The sequence below is a fragment of the Maylandia zebra genome, linkage group LG5, assembly GCF_041146795.1.
Source record: "Maylandia zebra isolate NMK-2024a linkage group LG5, Mzebra_GT3a, whole genome shotgun sequence".
Taxonomy (NCBI): domain Eukaryota; kingdom Metazoa; phylum Chordata; class Actinopteri; order Cichliformes; family Cichlidae; genus Maylandia; species Maylandia zebra.
This window is the reverse complement of record NC_135171.1, coordinates 29165811-29184018: the sequence shown is the minus strand read 5'-3', so window position 1 is coordinate 29184018 and position 18208 is coordinate 29165811. Positions and strand designations below refer to the sequence as shown.

Genomic DNA, 18208 nt, shown 5'->3' with positions numbered 1-18208 from the left:
ATGATGTGATGTTTTGATCTTTTGTGCATAATTTTATATTTATTTTATTTTTGAAGAATTGGAAGCTATCTTAACAATGCAGATTTAGAAAAGAACGGAGAATCAGGTTGTTTTTTTCATGTCTGTTGGTGTTTTTTGTGATGAATCGTCTTCGATTTTTCTATATTTCATCAATATTAAAGCCCAGTATCAGAGCCCATGTCACTGGATTTTTTTAAGACCACAAATTAAATAAAAGAGGAACTGCCTTCGAACAATAGGCAACACCAGATGCCAGGCAGCAGGCATGTGTGCAGAGATTAATGCTATACCTGTAATTATGCTGTTCTTATTCTGTGAAGCACCCTGCTTCTGCCTTTCATGATAACTGAATAAGATGTTTTTCACACAGCAGTTTTCTCATGGACTATTTCCTCTGGAGGATACAGTTCCAACGAAAACCGCTACGTTTGAAGTATGTGGATAATCCAGAATAACTAGCACATCGTTCCATTCAAAACATTTTGGGCATTTCAGTTTTTTAAATGCTTTCCTAAAAAAAATCTTTAAAAAATGACATGCTAATTCCAGTCATCTGGATTATTAGAATTTAAATGTTTGTGACAGATATTTACCAAACTATGCAAACTGGTGTGTTTTCGGATTTGTGATCGCTATCATTGTTCTCCCTTGTGAGTCTAAGCATGTCATTATGAGATGTGGTCTTAGAAACACACATTGTTGCTGGAACTCCCACAAAGGCAGCTCTGAGTACTCTGACAGGGGTTTATAAGTCTCTCTGAATCTGCGGACAGGGTGAAAGCTGTGGCAAAGCGGTGTAGTGGTTAGCACAGTGCTGGCCAACCATGTGTTTGCGTGGGCTTCCTCAGCTTGCTGTGGTTTCCTCTACAACAAAGATGTACATGTTAAGTTAAACAGTGATTCAAAATTGCCCTCAGGCCTAAATGTAGAAGTGTTTGGATGTCTGCCTCTCTGTATTAGTGATGGACTGACAGCCTGTTCAGGGTCAAGCCTGCATTGTGTCCATTATTACCTGGGATCAGATCCAGCTCCTCTCTGACTTTATTTGGATACTTGTTTAAGGAGAAGGGTCGATAGAAGATTAAAGCAAGCCCCTTCTTTCTCCATTGTTTCCAAAGACTGAATTGCAGCCTATGATCCTCTCATCAATCATGAATTTCATTTCTGAAAAAAGGAGCCCTTTAAAATGTCTGTGAAGGTTGTCAGTCATCCAGGTCATTGTAGTCTATGGAGCTTGGAAAGACAAGCATCTGGACTACTTTAAGTCTCTTGAAGACATGGTATGGGTTGCAAAAACCTTGGCTGATTGTGAGCCGCACCCGTTTTCATACCTTGGCTTGTGTGATTAGGCGGAGGATCCATTGAGACACTCCCAATAGGACTGTAAATCTGGGACTCTCAACCAATTGCTCTAAGAACTGAAGAAGCTTCTCGGATGTGAGGTGAAACCTCCAGACTCTTTTCTTTCCAAGCTCCTTAAAGCCCTTTAAAAAAGCTGCAATAGTTTAAAAAATGTGACATTGCTTAGTCTTCAGTTTGAGCAAAAGTGCAAAGGTTACATGAGATCCTGAGTCATGTAAAACATTTTATTTATGACTAAGCAAAGTGAATAAAAACGGATGCTCTTCCTGATGCTCTGCTTCATCGCACCAAATGATGTGTAACAGAAAAAATTCACAATTATGCTGAGGTGCCAGAAAGTATGGCCAGCTCTTAAATGTTTCATTAAGCATTACAATTTTTACTCCACTACATTCGTCTGACAACTACAGTTGCTTTTCAGATTACAGTTTTCCATACCTACGCTGTCCAGCTACAAAATAAATAAATAAAAATGTGCTGACTTTCAATGTTTGTTATAAATTGAACCAATAAGCTTTCCGTCATCGGTACTTAGGTTGTTTTTTTTTTTTTTTTGTAATGTAGGACATTTACTTGTAGTGAAGTATTTTTGTTGAGTGGCAAGTACGGTTCTTGAACCACAGTGTGGTTGACTACAAAGGAAAAAACAACCCAGCTCTGTCAGCATTGTATACGGTCCTTGATCTACATACAACATGCAATAAAGTCACCACCTCTGGGTTGGAGAAAAAAAATCGATGCTTTTAACAGGAAGTAACGATGCACAGATTGGATTAAACTGGTGGCTGTGAGAAAATTCGCTTTGCCTCTTGATTTGCATGTTTCATACGTCCTCTGTGCTGTCTGTCTGTCTGTCCTTTTTTTGTTTTCTTTTTCCAGTTCATCATATTTATTATTCTATGTTTAGAACAGCTGCAGTAAGTTATTTAAAGATATGAATTTGTTTCATTTTTCTGACAGATCTCATAAATTTAAACAGAACCTGATGAAAATAAATGTGACATATCGTGGTCTGGAGTTACCTTTGCCAGAACAAACGACCGTGTCATCTGTTTGGATTTATACAGCCTTCTTGCCTGAGGACATGTAACATAATTTTGTAAACAATCAAGTGCGCCAGGACATCTACGGACACGACAGAATGTTTTTGCTATTCCAGTTAATGTCTATAATGTGGAAAAACAGACATCAGACAATGTTTCTTTAAGTGATTGGAAGAAATGTCTCATCTGAGCTCTCAAGTGATCCACTTGATATTGAGATTGAATCAAAGGATTTTGTGTAATGTAAAAGAACTTGTGCGAAGCCTTGAAATCTGAGGGAATTGGCTGCAGAGTTGATGATGATAACATCATCAACTCTGCAGCTTTAAAGCACTTCTAAACTACTTTTACGCCTAGATTTGGTTTTATGGCTCATTTGCTGCTCAGGCTTAGCACTCTTCTCAACTTCATTTCTGGCAGGAATGGCAGGCAGCTGTTTTTGGCAAACAGGCACTGAAACACCCACAATATTCCAGTAGAAAGACATGTTTAGAGGCAAGTGGGTAAACAAAGTCAGCTAGCGGCTAAAGAGACAGATTCCTTCCTCAGGATGTTGGACTGCGTACTTAGACTATCATTCATAAAAGACGCAAGACTGAGCCTGCACAGCAAAATCGCCAGTGTTAAATTGACACTGTGAGTGTTAAATTTAACACTAGAAAAGTGTCTATATGTGTCCACTCTTTTGAGTGTTAAATTAACACTTTTCAAAGTGTTATATTTTTAACAACGAGCTAGTGTTATTTTAACACTGCACAGAGTTAAAAATTAACACTGAGTAACACTGACCAGTGTCAAAAATATTCTACACTGGTGTTAAGTGTTAAAAATTAACACCGAATAGTGTTGGTGGTACTTTACACTAGCCCTGGTGTTAAAAAATTCAACTCTGAATAGTGTTAATTTTCTAACACTAACACTAGTGTCAGTCAAATCATTAATACCACCAGATTACAATAAACTCCCATTAATCTCTGATATCTCTACTGCTACAATTAACCCCCAACATCCACCCATTACAAAGAAATACAAGACATTAACGTTCCAAAATACTTTGTATTCAGATACACCACAAGTAAACAAGTCATACAAAATTACAGTATGGGACAATGTACATTTTGTCATCAGTGCCATTTGACAATTGCCTATCATAAGGTCTATAGTACACCAGATCATCTACAGAGATCAGTGCAAAGACATCTAATCCATCCTCAATAACAAATGCATTTAAGTGATCATTGAAATATACTGTTGAGACCTTACAAGTTAGAAGATAAGTATTGAAATCGCTAACAATTATACTGACAATCTTACTGAACAAAGGCATCTCATTTTCAACACCAGAACAAACATACATCCCAACTTGATATTCTGTACCATAACTTTTGACCCAGGAAGTTGTAGAAACAATAGAAGAAACATCAAACATTTTATTCAGTGCTTCACTGCCTTTTAAGCTGCTGGCCAAGACTTCATTAATGGGGCCGAACTGTAATCTTTTAAAATAAAAATTTTCAAAATGAAAGGCTAATTGATTCTGATGTTTTTTTACTAGTGTTTTTGTGATATTTTTAAAGTTCTTTACAGATCTTTTGAAGAACTTGTGCTTTGCTTCAAATCTCATGCACCACATATGTATGAGTGGCCCAATTTTTCTAATGCAGCGTGGGTAATGGATCATTAGATGGTGCTTTGGAATCAAATTCCGTTCTGGAAAGAGAGATTTGAAAGCCTTGTGATGATCGGCAATCAGATGTTTCAAATAGCAAGTCATGCCATGAGTTATAATGGGTGAAAAAACAATGTTCACAATTTGAACTAACAAAAGTAGCAAGTTCCAATGGCCATCATTTCTGCAAACGATATCTCCAAAAATCAATGGGCTATTCCGCAAAAGACACCATGACTGCACAGCATTAAGCCCAAGATCTTTGCTGTTGTCATCCAGTTTTAGCCCACCTGGCCTGTTCCTTCTCTGTGCATATCCGTAGTTAAAGCTTATAATTCTCTGTGACAATGAATTCAAGGATATCAAAGAGGTCTTAATCAAGTACTGAAACACAAGCTTTAACTCATACTGCACCACTCCCTCTAGTAGATCATGCATTATGTCTACAGCATAGTTGTCTGAAATATGGAACAGCCGAAGTGAATTGAGTAAACAATTTCTTTTTACACCAAATGTTGAGGCCAAAGCAGGATTTTGTTGAATGGCACCACAGTGTTTGTAATGAAGTTCTTTGGAACGCAGTGTTAAGCCTACATGATCTTCACTAAAAACTGACTGCAACTCTGTCTTATCAGTTAAACAAAATCTACAACAATAGTTTGCACTAAATGATTCAACAAAACCAAAAATGCTATGTAAAGCCAAGTTGTCACCTGTAATCTGAAAAAGCGAACCTCTCACAGGTGTGGCTGAAAAGGGCACTTGCATTCCTTCAGTCTCTAAAATCTTTAGATCATCAACAAGTGGCTTTAGGATAGGATCAAACCCATATTTTTTTAAGTCTTCTGAATGAAAAAGGGCTACAAGATGAATGTTCATCACCACAGAATTTAACTCTGGTGGCAAATTTCTCAAAACAAAATAAATACAACCAAGTTTGTGCACCCCCTTTTTTGAGCCTAAAGGATTAGCAGTTTCAAAATCGTCATAGTAGAGCTGGATCTGGAGAGCATGTTCTTGTTGTGAGAATAAACTGTGAGTTTTGAAGTAGGAGCCGTCATTTAAATCTCTGTACAATCCCTCCATGTTTAGTTTTTTTTTCTGGAAACTGCTACAAAGTTCACTGTTTCGAAACATAGATGAAAGGGATCCCATGATAGGAACGTACATGAATTTATCATTGACAGGAACTTGCCTGTATGTCCCTGTTGTTCTATCTTTGCGTACATCAAAACGCACACCAAGAACATGCTCTATGGGTTCAACTATTTTCCATTTTTGCTCAAAATATCTTATCCTTTTAGATTCTGTGTTAAGACATGAAAATGGATTTCAAATCAAATCAAATCACTTTTTATTGTCACATCACATGTTTTCAAGCTGATCAACGCAATCCTCAACTTTTTCTAAGGTTTCTCTTGATGTATCAGTTGACAAACAGTCGACAACAGATTGTTTTGCATGTGCATGGATGTCATTAACCAGTTCCTCCAATGAACCAACTAAACACTGTACAGTACTTTCAGGAACTCCTGATGATTGTACTTGAGCAATAACAGAGCTGCACATGTTCAGTATTTGCCTTTTTTCAACTGGAACCGGTGTAGTTATTGTCATGGGATGAGCCACATTTACAGGCTGTGAAACAGAGGTTCCATCGTTAGGTACAGGCTCAAAATTGTTGATGACCTCAGAGTGAACGCAGTCTCCATGTGCTCGGAATAAGTGCCGCTTGTAACCAGAGTACGTGTGAAAGATAAATGAACATCCAGGCTCTCCACAGGTCAAACGTAAAAACTTTCCTGGGTACAAACCATGCTGGAACTTCAAATGTCTAAATAACACTGAGCAACTTGTGTGGTGTATCTTGCAAATGTAACAGATGAACATTTCCAGTCAAAGTGCTGAATAGTGGATATCTTTAAACCGTACAGTGAAGACTTCCTCTTGTTTCATTGACCCGAGGACTGTCCTTCACGCTGCCAACATCAATGCCATACACTTGATGGTCTGGATGAATGTGTAGAAGTTGTCCAATGCCTTATCAAAGGACACGGCAAATTAAAAAATGTGCCTTGAAAAGTTTTGCCTTGTCAAAACCTGCATCTCCCATCTGTGTCACACAGGGAATGACCTTTTGATCTAGGACAATGTAGAAACTTTGGGTAGAAACTTTGGATGATGTTCTTTCTTTCTCCAACCCACAGGACGAATGGCTGAGTGGGGCCAGCCTTAAGAAAAGCCTCTGTGCTACCTCCCACCTGAGGGAGAGAAAGAAACCAAGTGATTCACATTAAACAAAATTGATAATCTGATGTTGAGGCATTGCTGTTTGAAATTATGACAATATTAAAATGTTTCACTCCGCGCGCACAATTATTTTTGTTTCAATGTGTACATTTAGTTTTAATAGAAACAATGACATGTCAGTCCTGCAACACCAAGCTTGTCTGGGATAGATACATCTGCTGCAGGTTGGATCACCTTGCCATCTTAAAATATCAGCCGTTGATAATTTGCATCTGTTCTCATCAAAAGAGAAATATACAATTCTAAAAAGCATACCTTGATGAATTTCATTAGGTGGTGAGCAGCATCTGATGTGCTAATCTTTGAAGACGTCCTTCCCTTAGATGATGGAGTGAAGTGAAGCAGCAAAAGAGGGCAGCCGCCTCGCAGTCCCAAACTACAGAATAGAAATTAAGATAATCACAATTACTGTCATTTAAAGGACCACAGCAGTCATTTTTCCACGTTATGTAATACCATGATGACATTTTAGACACCTGATAATTTTTCTAATAAGGCAGTTTTCCAGCGCCTTGGTATAAAAATTCATTTCTAGAGACTTAAAATCTTCTGGCCACCAAGTGAGTCATAACAATCGAGTCATAACAATAGTAAGATTATGTAACTTTTTTGTGTTCAAACTACATTAAATGTCATTTCAGGTTTAACATGTTTGTAAGCTTGTTTTCATACCATACAGAAATGAGTGATATATTGTGTTGTGGGAATTAAGCAAATGCTGTAAAGGCATGCAAAATCTACCATTTCCAACTTACACTTACCAGCCTCGTTAGAGTAACGCTGTGCAGAAATGAGCAGCTCATCCAATTCTGTACTCTGGGACAGATTTTTGCAATCTTTGATGATCCTTGGCTTGAAGAATGTTGGCCACTTTGCAAGGAACTTACCAGACACTTCCTCCCCAAAAAACAGCATTGTGAAGTCTTGGTCAATCTTAAACACAAAGTGTAACAACAGAAACAACACATTAACAAGAAAACAAACAAAGGAACCACAAAGCAGTCATTAAATTATTTTATGCCTTACCAAGCCAGGTGTATCCAGAAATCTTGGGAAAAGGTCCAGGACAGTAGAAGCTATGGCAGGTTCTTGAACCACTTTTTGCCTATGTTGAAATGTCACCTTCATGTTGTCTTTGACATGTTTCATGTCAGTTGAGTGCCTCTTCCTTGCATTTATCACCTGACAACGGCCTCACATTTGAACACAAGTTGCGAAGAGTCTTGGGGCTGTCTTGAAAAGCTGACTTTGATTAGTTCATCTCTTCTCGGGAACCAGCATATCACCACCTGCCAAGAGTAAAATAAGGTCCAGCATATAACACCATTTCTTTGCAAAATATCTAGCATGTCTAGTCCCTTTAGACTGAGTTAAAATAAATTTTGTTAAGAAAAACATCCTTGGTCCATTTTTTAAGTAGTACAAGCTGTGTAACATGACTGCAATACAGTATTCTCTCAACTATCACAGGGGTTAGTAGGAACCATATTTCTATTTTATTATTTTTTATATATTTTAAGCGATAAAAACCCTCCCCACAAATATTCCTGACAATGTAGCGTTTGGTTTGTTCGTTTTTAAATTTCAAATATTGTATAACAAGACAAAACTGCAAATATGAACGCATCCCCCCCTCTCCCTCTTAACTAACCGATGCCTTTAATTGAACTACCAAATTAACACAATGGTCCTCTCTTTCTGGTCAGACACTTTGCAGCACTTCTGCTGTAATTTTATTCATATTTAACAAAATAAAAATGCAGAAATAAGTGTACACATTAGTTTTTGACTCTCACTGAACTAACAAAGCCAATCCCTCCACATGTTTGTACTCTCTTGTTACCTCGGCCAGGTCCGCGGCTCTGAACCGTGGTAATGACACCTCTGGCCAATACGCTGGGTTGTCGGGCTTGTAGCTTTACTGTCAGCGAACACAGTGTACAGTCGAATCTTAACAGCTTTCTTACAAGCAGGCACTCATTTTGGCGGCAGTGGTTATTATTATATTTACATGCTCTCTTCTTCCATTTCTCATCGGTAACAGCTGCTTCCTTTCATTAGCAGGAGAAAAAACAGAACCGGACATAACTGTATCTCCTCATTGAGGCACATTTGGTGTGTGTCTGTGTGTGCTAGTGAATGCGTGAGTATATGTAAGCCTTTAAAGGAACAACTCAATATTTTGCAGAGTAATTTACTCTATTTAAACTGACGTCTTCTATTATCATCATGGCTTCACATGAGCGTTTTCAGAACAAACCCTGACCTGTAAAGTGCTATTTGCATTTTTCAGTCAATGGATTTTGTTTGCCCGTAACCTGAATGCAACCTTTTTATATTTCTCCTCATAATGTTCTTTAACAATCAGAGAGAAGTGTATTAAACAAAAAGAACCTGGCTGTGAGGTTGAGTTTAAGTCTTTGTTATGACATTTTTGCTAATGGTAGGGTGCCATAAAAGAGGCTGTCTGCTTTCCAATGTTTTTTTGGCTGACACCAAGTGGAACGGCTTAGTACAAACCAGAACTGATGGCAGCCAAGAGCTGGAACCTAAATCACAGTCATTTCAGTTTTGTGGAAAATGTAAAAAAACATTGTCAAGGATTTTCTTGAAACCTGTGTAGCATCTCTATTAAAAGTTGAAAACTCATTTTAAAAAAATAAAAAAAATAAAAAATAAAAAAGACTGAAACGGCAGAAAAAGCAGATATACAACATCAGATCAGACACATGTTATTATGATTCTGTCAGTTTAACACCTTTTCACTCCATACCAGCATAAGTGGTAAGTTTCATGGTTGATCAGTCATTCAGAGAAAACCTGACTGGAGCTGAAACATAGCCAAGAGACGGCCCGCACTGTGGGCAAAGCATCAATTTTTGTCAAAATACCAAAATCCATCAGCCAAAGTTCTGCTGTTAGTTGAAGAACTGGCAAGAAGCCTTCAAGATCTAAGCTTAAAGTGAGAGCCTTAAAGTTCAGCTTGACCATTTATCTTTCTGCTTGTAGAGAAAATATAAAAAATTAGAGCATGATGATGGGATACTTGGAATAGGGATCCTTGGTTTACAGCAGGGGTGTCAGACTCCAGGCCTCGAGGGCCGGTGTCCTGCAGGTTTTAGATCTCACCCTGGGTCAACACACCTGAATCAAATGATTAGGTCATTACCAGGCCTCTGCAGAACTTCAAGACATGTTGAGGAGGTCATTTCGCCATTTAAATCAGCTGTGTTGGATCAAGGACATGTCTAAAACCTGCAGGACACCAGCCCTCGAGGCCTGGAGTTCGACATATGTGGTTTACAGGATTCACAAAAGAATGTATTTTTAACTAATCTGGCCATGAACCAGATGTGCTAGAATGTCACTGATTATAATTACATATTATAAAATAATAATCTGAAACAAAAAGATGCATAAATTAGATTTTCAAATTGAAAGCATTTTACAACCAAACTTAAACTAGTAGTAGTTTTATTGTCTATCCCTAACCAGGTACTTTTCCCCCATACCAATAAGTTATACTAGTATAGTTATTATAATACTAAAGGCTCATTAAGATGCTTTGGTTGCATAAATCTAACAAAATAATTTAAGTGCCAAACCGAGTAATTTTATTTCAAACAAAGACATTGTGGTTTCCCGACCTAACCAAACAACAATGTAAAACACAACTTGTCTAACAGTCACACCAAAGAAAGTGTAAAAAAATTATTGGACTCATCTTGGCTTAAAACTGTTGTATCTGCTGTGATAGGCAATATGAGGTGATGGTACTGTGGTTGTATTTGGACAGGTATCTGGCTCCACAGAGTGGATGGTTGTTCATATGCAACACATAAAGATGTGTTTCCATGTGGTCCTCTTAAGAAAAACAACAACGTGCAGTGATGGTGCTGCACATAGAGATGGCAGAAAAGTGGGTTTAAACAGGAAATGGTTCAAGAAAGTGTGAAGGTGGAAAAAATAACACCAAAGACCAAAAAAAGCAACATTAAAAGTAGAGACAAGCTGCAGGAGACAGTTTTTAACATTCAGTTTTTTCTGTCTTGACTTCTTCAAGCTAAAGGACCACTAATAATGCAAACACAGACAATAATACCCCACAAATAAGTTGCTGTTCATATTTTTGACGCTGCCTCCTGGTGATGGTGCATCGATCCTTCTAAAGCTCGGAAGGATCGATGCACTACACCACTCAAAATGTCAGCTTTTTCACATTTTAAAACTGGAAAAACTGAAACTCATATCCAGGTAGATATGAGTTTCAGAATTATTCAGTAGTCTGGTACATTTCATTTGTATTTCACAAATTGTTGCATTTTAATTCATGCATCACATGATATTTTATATATCTGTTACTATTCAAATGTTTTATTATTTAACATTTAAGATTCATTTGTGCATTCTGAGTAATATGAATTTCTACCCCTCAATGATACAAGCCGGAGACTCAGTGGATACTCAGGCTCAGTCTTGCGTCTTTTATGAATGATAGTCTAAGTACGCAGTCCAACATCCTGAGGAAGGAATCTGTCTCTTTAGCCGCTAGCTGACTTTGTTTACCCACTTGCCTCTAAACATGTCTTTCTACTGGAATATTGTGGGTGTTTCAGTGCCTGTTTGCCAAAAACAGCTGCCTGCCATTCCTGCCCAACACAGTGCAAATGGCGTGTAAATGAACAATGAAAAATGGCAAGACCACCCAGAGGTTAAAGAATATATGTTCTTAATTCCAAAAATAAATAATCAGAAGTACAGATTCAATTAAATTAAGGCATAAAATAAAACAGCCTTTAGTCTTTTCTTACGGTGTGTTCACACCGAACGCGATGGACGCGAATAAGACGCCCCAAACGCCCCTAATTTGACGCGTGTACATTCGCGTCTCAACGCGTGTCCAAGAAAAATCCATCGCGCTTGACGCGCGTGAACCGGAAATGTGGGAGGAATGTGGGAGGGAGTTGTGCCAGACCTGGTTTTGCAAGATGGCAGCTATCGAGCTAGCGCTTGAAGAGAGAGTCTCCCTTCTCTATGTACTGTGGAGAGCAGAGCAGCAGCGTAAAAGACGTCCTCGCCGTACCTGGGTCCATCAGGTCCTCCAGAGGCATGAGCAGTTTGGTGAGTTTCACCACTTGCTCCAGGAGCTGCGCCTGGATGACGGCCGATTCCAGCGCTATCACCGTCGGCCAGTTTGAGGACCTTTCCCTCGTCGGTCCCAGCATTGCCCGCCTAGACACCAACTATAGGCGCTCAATCCCACCTGCAGAGCGCCTGTCCGTCTGCCTGAGGTTAGTAAAACTATTTAATACGGTAGTCCTTTATTGATATCTGTGCTAATATGCTAATCCATCCAGTTATACACTGCTAACATGGATGTGCTATGCTAACAGTGAATGCTGTCGGTGTTTACTGAAAGCAAACTGTGGTACAGAGACGACTCTTTATAATATTTCTAGTGATACTCAGAAGCTCTCATCAAGTCCCGATTTAATTCGATTTATGCTGTTATCAGTGTTTGAATGATAGCATGGCTGTGGTGTCACATCAATGTATGCGCTCGGTGTTTGCTGATATCAAACTGTAGCATTAGGACCACTGAGTTAACCTTGTAGTGATACTCACTCCTTTTTATTTAGACCTGGTTTAATTCTGGGATAGTTGAATATTTGTATATAATCCCTGCAGCTGTCAGACTCTATAGCAGGGGTCACAGCCTTTATTAAAACAGAGTTAGATAAAACTGTGAACAGTTTGGTTCATCTCTAGTTACATGGTTCTATCTTGATAAGCTGTCTTATCAAAGATTAATTTTTGAAAAATATTAATGATTTAAGCAAGGAAAGGGCTACATGTCAACACACAACTCTTTATTTCTATTAATGTCTCACTTCATTCCTACCTGATTGACATGTTTAGGAATTATGAGTGATTGGCTCACTGTAGTTGTGAAAGTTGCTACCAATCAAATTATGATATGTTAAAGTTAAAACAAAACACAACTGTTTTAGATATTATCTAATATACATTTTGTAATTATCCTTATAATTACAAAAGGTTTTATGTAAGATTCATGTTTTGTGATTTAAATCTGACATCACAAAAGTATTTTGGAATTTGAATAATGTATTTTGTAACTGCAGTACACATAATACTGATTTTGAACAATTTTGTCCAGGTTCCTTGTCACCGGGGACTCCTTCAGGACCATCGCGTTCAGTTTCAGAGTCGGTGTGTCCACGGTGAGCCAGATCACCCCCCAGGCAGCGACGTCCATCTGGGACTGTCTAGTGGACGACTTCATGGCTGTGCCTTCACCTGGAGACTGGCGGTCCATCACAGAGGGATTCCAGGAGCGCTGGAACTTTCCTCTGTGCTGTGCAGCTCTGGATGGGAAGCACATCCAGACAAAGGCACCCCATATATCATATAGGAGACACACACATTGATATACACTAAATATTCATTTCATTTCTTTTTTGTGGTACCCAAATTGATGCACCTGCTTGATTTTGTTTAAACAATTATTGCACACTTTCTGTAAATCCAGTAAACTTCTTTTCACTTCTCAAATATCACTGTGTGTGTCTCCTGTATGATATTTAACTGACATTTTTTATTGTAACAACCAACAATTTATACAGGAAAATAATGTCTATTAACAAGGTTGCCCAAACTTCTGCATCCCACTGTATCAGTATATTTTGTCATTAGTATAATATGAAATAAATTCTACATGTGTCAAGTCGTGTGCCAACATTTGCTGTGTAGTAGAACTGAGACATTAGTCATTATAAACATTTATTTGAAATAATATTAAAAGTCTCAAACAGAAAAACATTAAACATAAATATATAAAATATAAGAATTTACAGAGAGACAGGAATAAAAAGGACCAGCTGCTCTCCAGAGCAGGAACAAGGCTGAGGAGGAAATGCTCCATTGGAGACTGGTGTGGCCTCTTCAGGGACTCCAGGATGGCCAGCTCCACCGCCGATGGACCGTCCTGGGACCCGTCCCTCATCTGCCTCAGAGCCGTCCTCCTCTGTGGGCCTGTAAAACAGCACAAAACACAAAGAAATGAGGAGGCTGCTACTAGATTTTAATTTCAACATTGAAGAAAAAAAAAACAATAACAGGATATAATCAGATTGGTTGTAGATATTTAGTAAAGGTGATCACAAGGGAATCCCACCGACTAAAAAGGTATCAGTGCTTGCTGTACATATCTGTGGGTGCAGCAGCAGGAGCTCAGGGACTGGGGATGCTCTGCTGCAGAATCAGTTGGTTCTATCAATACAGTATTAAATGTTAACAGGTTCGATATAATAATCGTAGAGTAGACAGTGGTCCCTCATTTATTGCAGGGGTTCTCAGAATAACTAGCCCCTGGTCACAGTTCTCACAATTGATTCTCAAAGTGCAAACCTTTGTAGATTGCAAAACGTAAAAGTATTATTATGCCGCGGTTTGTCTTCATCTGCCCGCCACTTTCGTGCGCCTTTTTCCCTCACGGTGCAGGTGTCTATTTCCGAATGAGGCTCATAGTTATGGGTGTTTTTGTGCTGTTTTTTCTATTGGACGCGATGGTTATCAAAACCAAACGTGATAAATTTGGCAAGCGCAGGAGATTTGTCAATCAGGCTGCAGAATGCAATGCTGTACTGTGCAATAAAAAATCAGCGAAAAAGCAAAGCAGTGACGGATGAACAGCGGGACCACTGTGTGCTGTTTATTAATAAACAATAAAATATATTCCTAAATGATAACATGCATAAAAGCAGAACGGTATTTGTACGTCAGTGGGAAAATAGCGGTGGCTTGCTAGCTTTTGTGCGGCTTCCCCGGGTCAGTGAAAACTTTCAAAAGAGAAATGAATGAACTTACCAGGTTGCCCGATCTCTTCACATATCTTCCTCCAAGCTCGGTCCTTTTTATTCCTGTCTCGGTACTGAAAGCAGCTGGTGTTGTACAGCTCCGAGTTGTTTGCTACCGCATTGATTAGCCTTCCCCTCCATTGAAGTATGAAAGGCTTTGGCTGGATCTGCCCCTTTGACCTAGGTAACAGCCACGTCACCAGGCTCCTGATTGGTTGTCGCGGCGCGATTTGACGCTGGAGTTCAGATTTTTCCAACTCGAGCGGTAGACGCGAAACGCGCGTATGCACAAAATGCAACACAAAAACTCACGCGCGTGGTTTTATTCGCGAGTCAAACGCGCCAGACGCGCTACACTGACGCGCGTTTCACGCGTTTTGGCGTTTTCGCGACGCAAATCTGCTTCCGAATTTTCGCGGGACCCGCAATCGCGCGTCATCGCGCCTTTCCATTGACTTTACATGTAAACCTGACGCTCTATTCGCGTCCATCGCGTTCGGTGTGAACACACCGTTACTTTCTCCCTCTCTCGCGCTCAAACACACAACGGGAGGGGCAGTTCCACACGTTCTCCCCGCAGCACGGACTACACTACCCATGAGGGCCGGTAACACTCTGCCCTCATTGCCTTTATATTAAATCATTTTTGGCTAATGACAAAAAAAAAGTCACTTTAAGGGCCAAATTGCATTATACTTCTTCACCTCACCTGACGTGGGCCGCAAGTGGCCTTTGGGCCACGAGTGGCCTCTGGGCCGCGAGTTTGAGACCACTGACCCTAAGGCTTTGGCAGTTTAATTCGAAAATAAATAAAAGGCATTTAATAAAAACTGTGAAATATATTAACACGTAATATTCATTACAGTCTGCCAATAGCCAGATTATGCTAAATGAATATTAGGAAAGAAACTGGTACTTTGCAGAGTTCTAGCTAGCAGTAGCCCAGCTTAACAAAAACCGTTAAAATTCAAATATGACACTTAAAGATGATGTATTTTGATATAAATACTATTTCTTTTACTAGTTATCATGTTACTTGTTCTAACATCAATCTAAAACTTAATATTTAACCGAATAAAACTTACCGCATCAGCAAGAAAAAATGGCGACCGAAGATTCTGGATTGCGAAGCTCCACAGGAAATGAAGGTGTGGTCTAATTTAACACCCACAGTGTTAAAATGCAGTAACGACTAAAATCTACACTTACACTTTTCAGGAATCAACTCCCGATGTGTTATTTTAACTCGATTAAGTGTTGAACTAACTCGGAACTCTGTTGAAATCTACTAACACTGAAAAATCAACACTGGCATTTTTGCTGTGTGAGTATCCACTGAGTCTCCGGCTTGTATCATTGAGGGGTAGAAATTCATATTACTCAGAATGCACAAATGAATCTTAAATGTTAAATAATAAAACATTTGAATAGTAACAGATATATAAAATATCATGTGATGCATGAATTAAAATGCAACAATTTGTGAAATACAAATGAAATGTACCAGACTACTGAATAATTCTGAAACTCATATCTACCTGGATATGAGTTTCAGTTTTTCCAGTTTTAAAATGTGAAAAAGCTGACATTTTGAGTGGTGTAGTGCATCGATCCTTCCGAGCTTTAGAAGGATCGATGCACCATCACCAGGAGGCAGCGTCAAAAATATGAACAGCAACTTATTTGTGGGGTATTATTGTCTGTGTTTGCATTATTAGTGGTCCTTTAGCTTGAAGAAGTCAAGACAGAAAAAACTGAATGTTAAAAACTGTCTCCTGCAGCTTGTCTCTACTTTTAATGTTGCTTTTTTTGGTCTTTGGTGTTATTTTTTCCACCTTCACACTTTCTTGAACCATTTCCTGTTTAAACCCACTTTTCTGCCATCTCTATGTGCAGCACCATCACTGCACGTTGTTGTTTTTCTTAAGAGGACCACATGGAAACACATCTTTATGTGTTGCATATGAACAACCATCCACTCTGTGGAGCCAGATACCTGTCCAAATACAACCACAGTACCATCACCTCATATTGCCTATCACAGCAGATACAACAGTTTTAAGCCAAGATGAGTCCAATAATTTTTTTACACTTTCTTTGGTGTGACTGTTAGACAAGTTGTGTTTTACATTGTTGTTTGGTTAGGTCGGGAAACCACAATGTCTTTGTTTGAAATAAAATTACTCGGTTTGGCACTTAAATTATTTTGTTAGATTTATGCAACCAAAGCATCTTAATGAGCCTTTAGTATTATAATAACTATACTAGTATAACTTATTGGTATGGGGGAAAAGTACCTGGTTAGGGATAGACAATAAAACTACTACTAGTTTAAGTTTGGTTGTAAAATGCTTTCAATTTGAAAATCTAATTTATGCATCTTTTTGTTTCAGATTATTATTTTATAATATGTAATTATAATCAGTGACATTCTAGCACATCTGGTTCATGGCCAGATTAGTTAAAAATACATTCTTTTGTGAATCCTGTAAACCACATATGTCGAACTCCAGGCCTCGAGGGCTGGTGTCCTGCAGGTTTTAGACGTGTCCTTGATCCAACACAGCTGATTTAAATGGCGAAATGACCTCCTCAACATGTCTTGAAGTTCTGCAGAGGCCTGGTAATGACCTAATCATTTGATTCAGGTGTGTTGACCCAGGGTGAGATCTAAAACCTGCAGGACACCGGCCCTCGAGGCCTGGAGTCTGACACCCCTGCTGTAAACCAAGGATCCCTATTCCAAGTATCCCATCATCATGCTCTAATTTTTTATATTTTCTCTACAAGCAGAAAGATAAATGGTCAAGCTGAACTTTAAGGCTCTCACTTTAAGCTTAGATCTTGAAGGCTTCTTGCCAGTTCTTCAACTAACAGCAGAACTTTGGCTGATGGATTTTGGTATTTTGACAAAAATTGATGCTTTGCCCACAGTGCGGGCCGTCTCTTGGCTATGTTTCAGCTCCAGTCAGGTTTTCTCTGAATGACTGATCAACCATGAAACTTACCACTTATGCTGGTATGGAGTGAAAAGGTGTTAAACTGACAGAATCATAATAACATGTGTCTGATCTGATGTTGTATATCTGCTTTTTCTGCCGTTTCAGTCTTTTTTATTTTTTATTTTTTTTATTTTTTTAAAATGAGTTTTCAACTTTTAATAGAGATGCTACACAGGTTTCAAGAAAATCCTTGACAATGTTTTTTTACATTTTCCACAAAACTGAAATGACTGTGATTTAGGTTCCAGCTCTTGGCTGCCATCAGTTCTGGTTTGTACTAAGCCGTTCCACTTGGTGTCAGCCAAAAAAACATTGGAAAGCAGACAGCCTCTTTTATGGCACCCTACCATTAGCAAAAATGTCATAACAAAGACTTAAACTCAACCTCACAGCCAGGTTCTTTTTGTTTAATACACTTCTCTCTGATTGTTAAAGAACATTATGAGGAGAAATATAAAAAGGTTGCATTCAGGTTACGGGCAAACAAAATCCATTGACTGAAAAATGCAAATAGCACTTTACAGGTCAGGGTTTGTTCTGAAAACGCTCATGTGAAGCCATGATGATAATAGAAGACGTCAGTTTAAATAGAGTAAATTACTCTGCAAAATATTGAGTTGTTCCTTTAAAGGCTTACATATACTCACGCATTCACTAGCACACACAGACACACACATTTGAACAAAAACACATGCACATGAACACACACCAAATGTGCCTCAATGAGGAGATACAGTTATGTCCGGTTCTGTTTTTTCTCCTGCTAATGAAAGGAAGCCTTCTAAGAAAAGACTAAAGGCTGTTTTATTTTATGCCTTAATTTAATTGAATCTGTACTTCTGATTATTTATTTTTGGAATTAAGAACATATATTCTTTAAAAATGCAATTTTAATATGGCACGTGAGCACAATAAAACTGTTTT

General features: G+C 38.7%; 1 protein-coding gene and 1 long non-coding RNA gene across 3 annotated transcripts; one reads left to right on the top strand and one right to left on the bottom strand.

Annotated features, from left to right (window-relative positions):
• Positions 1–5493: 5493 nt before the first annotated feature.
• Positions 5494–15595, bottom strand: LOC112434877 (uncharacterized). Of its 2 annotated transcripts, XR_013098779.1 has the most exons (5): positions 15368–15595; positions 7432–7694; positions 7167–7338; positions 6661–6781; positions 5494–6356 (listed from the first exon to the last, which is right to left on the bottom strand). It is a non-coding gene; the product is annotated as an uncharacterized LOC112434877 (long non-coding RNA). The 2 variants fall into 2 exon arrangements; XR_003024280.2 differs by lacking the exon at positions 15368–15595 and having other exon boundaries at positions 7432–7775.
• On the top strand, positions 11338–13150 carry LOC143418648 (uncharacterized). Its single transcript, XM_076884185.1, has 2 exons — positions 11338–11696; positions 12584–13150. The coding sequence occupies exons 1-2, from the start codon at positions 11440–11442 to the stop codon at positions 12852–12854; spliced, it is 528 nt and encodes a 175-aa protein (XP_076740300.1). The 5' UTR covers positions 11338–11439; the 3' UTR covers positions 12855–13150.
• Positions 15596–18208: the final 2613 nt, after the last annotated feature.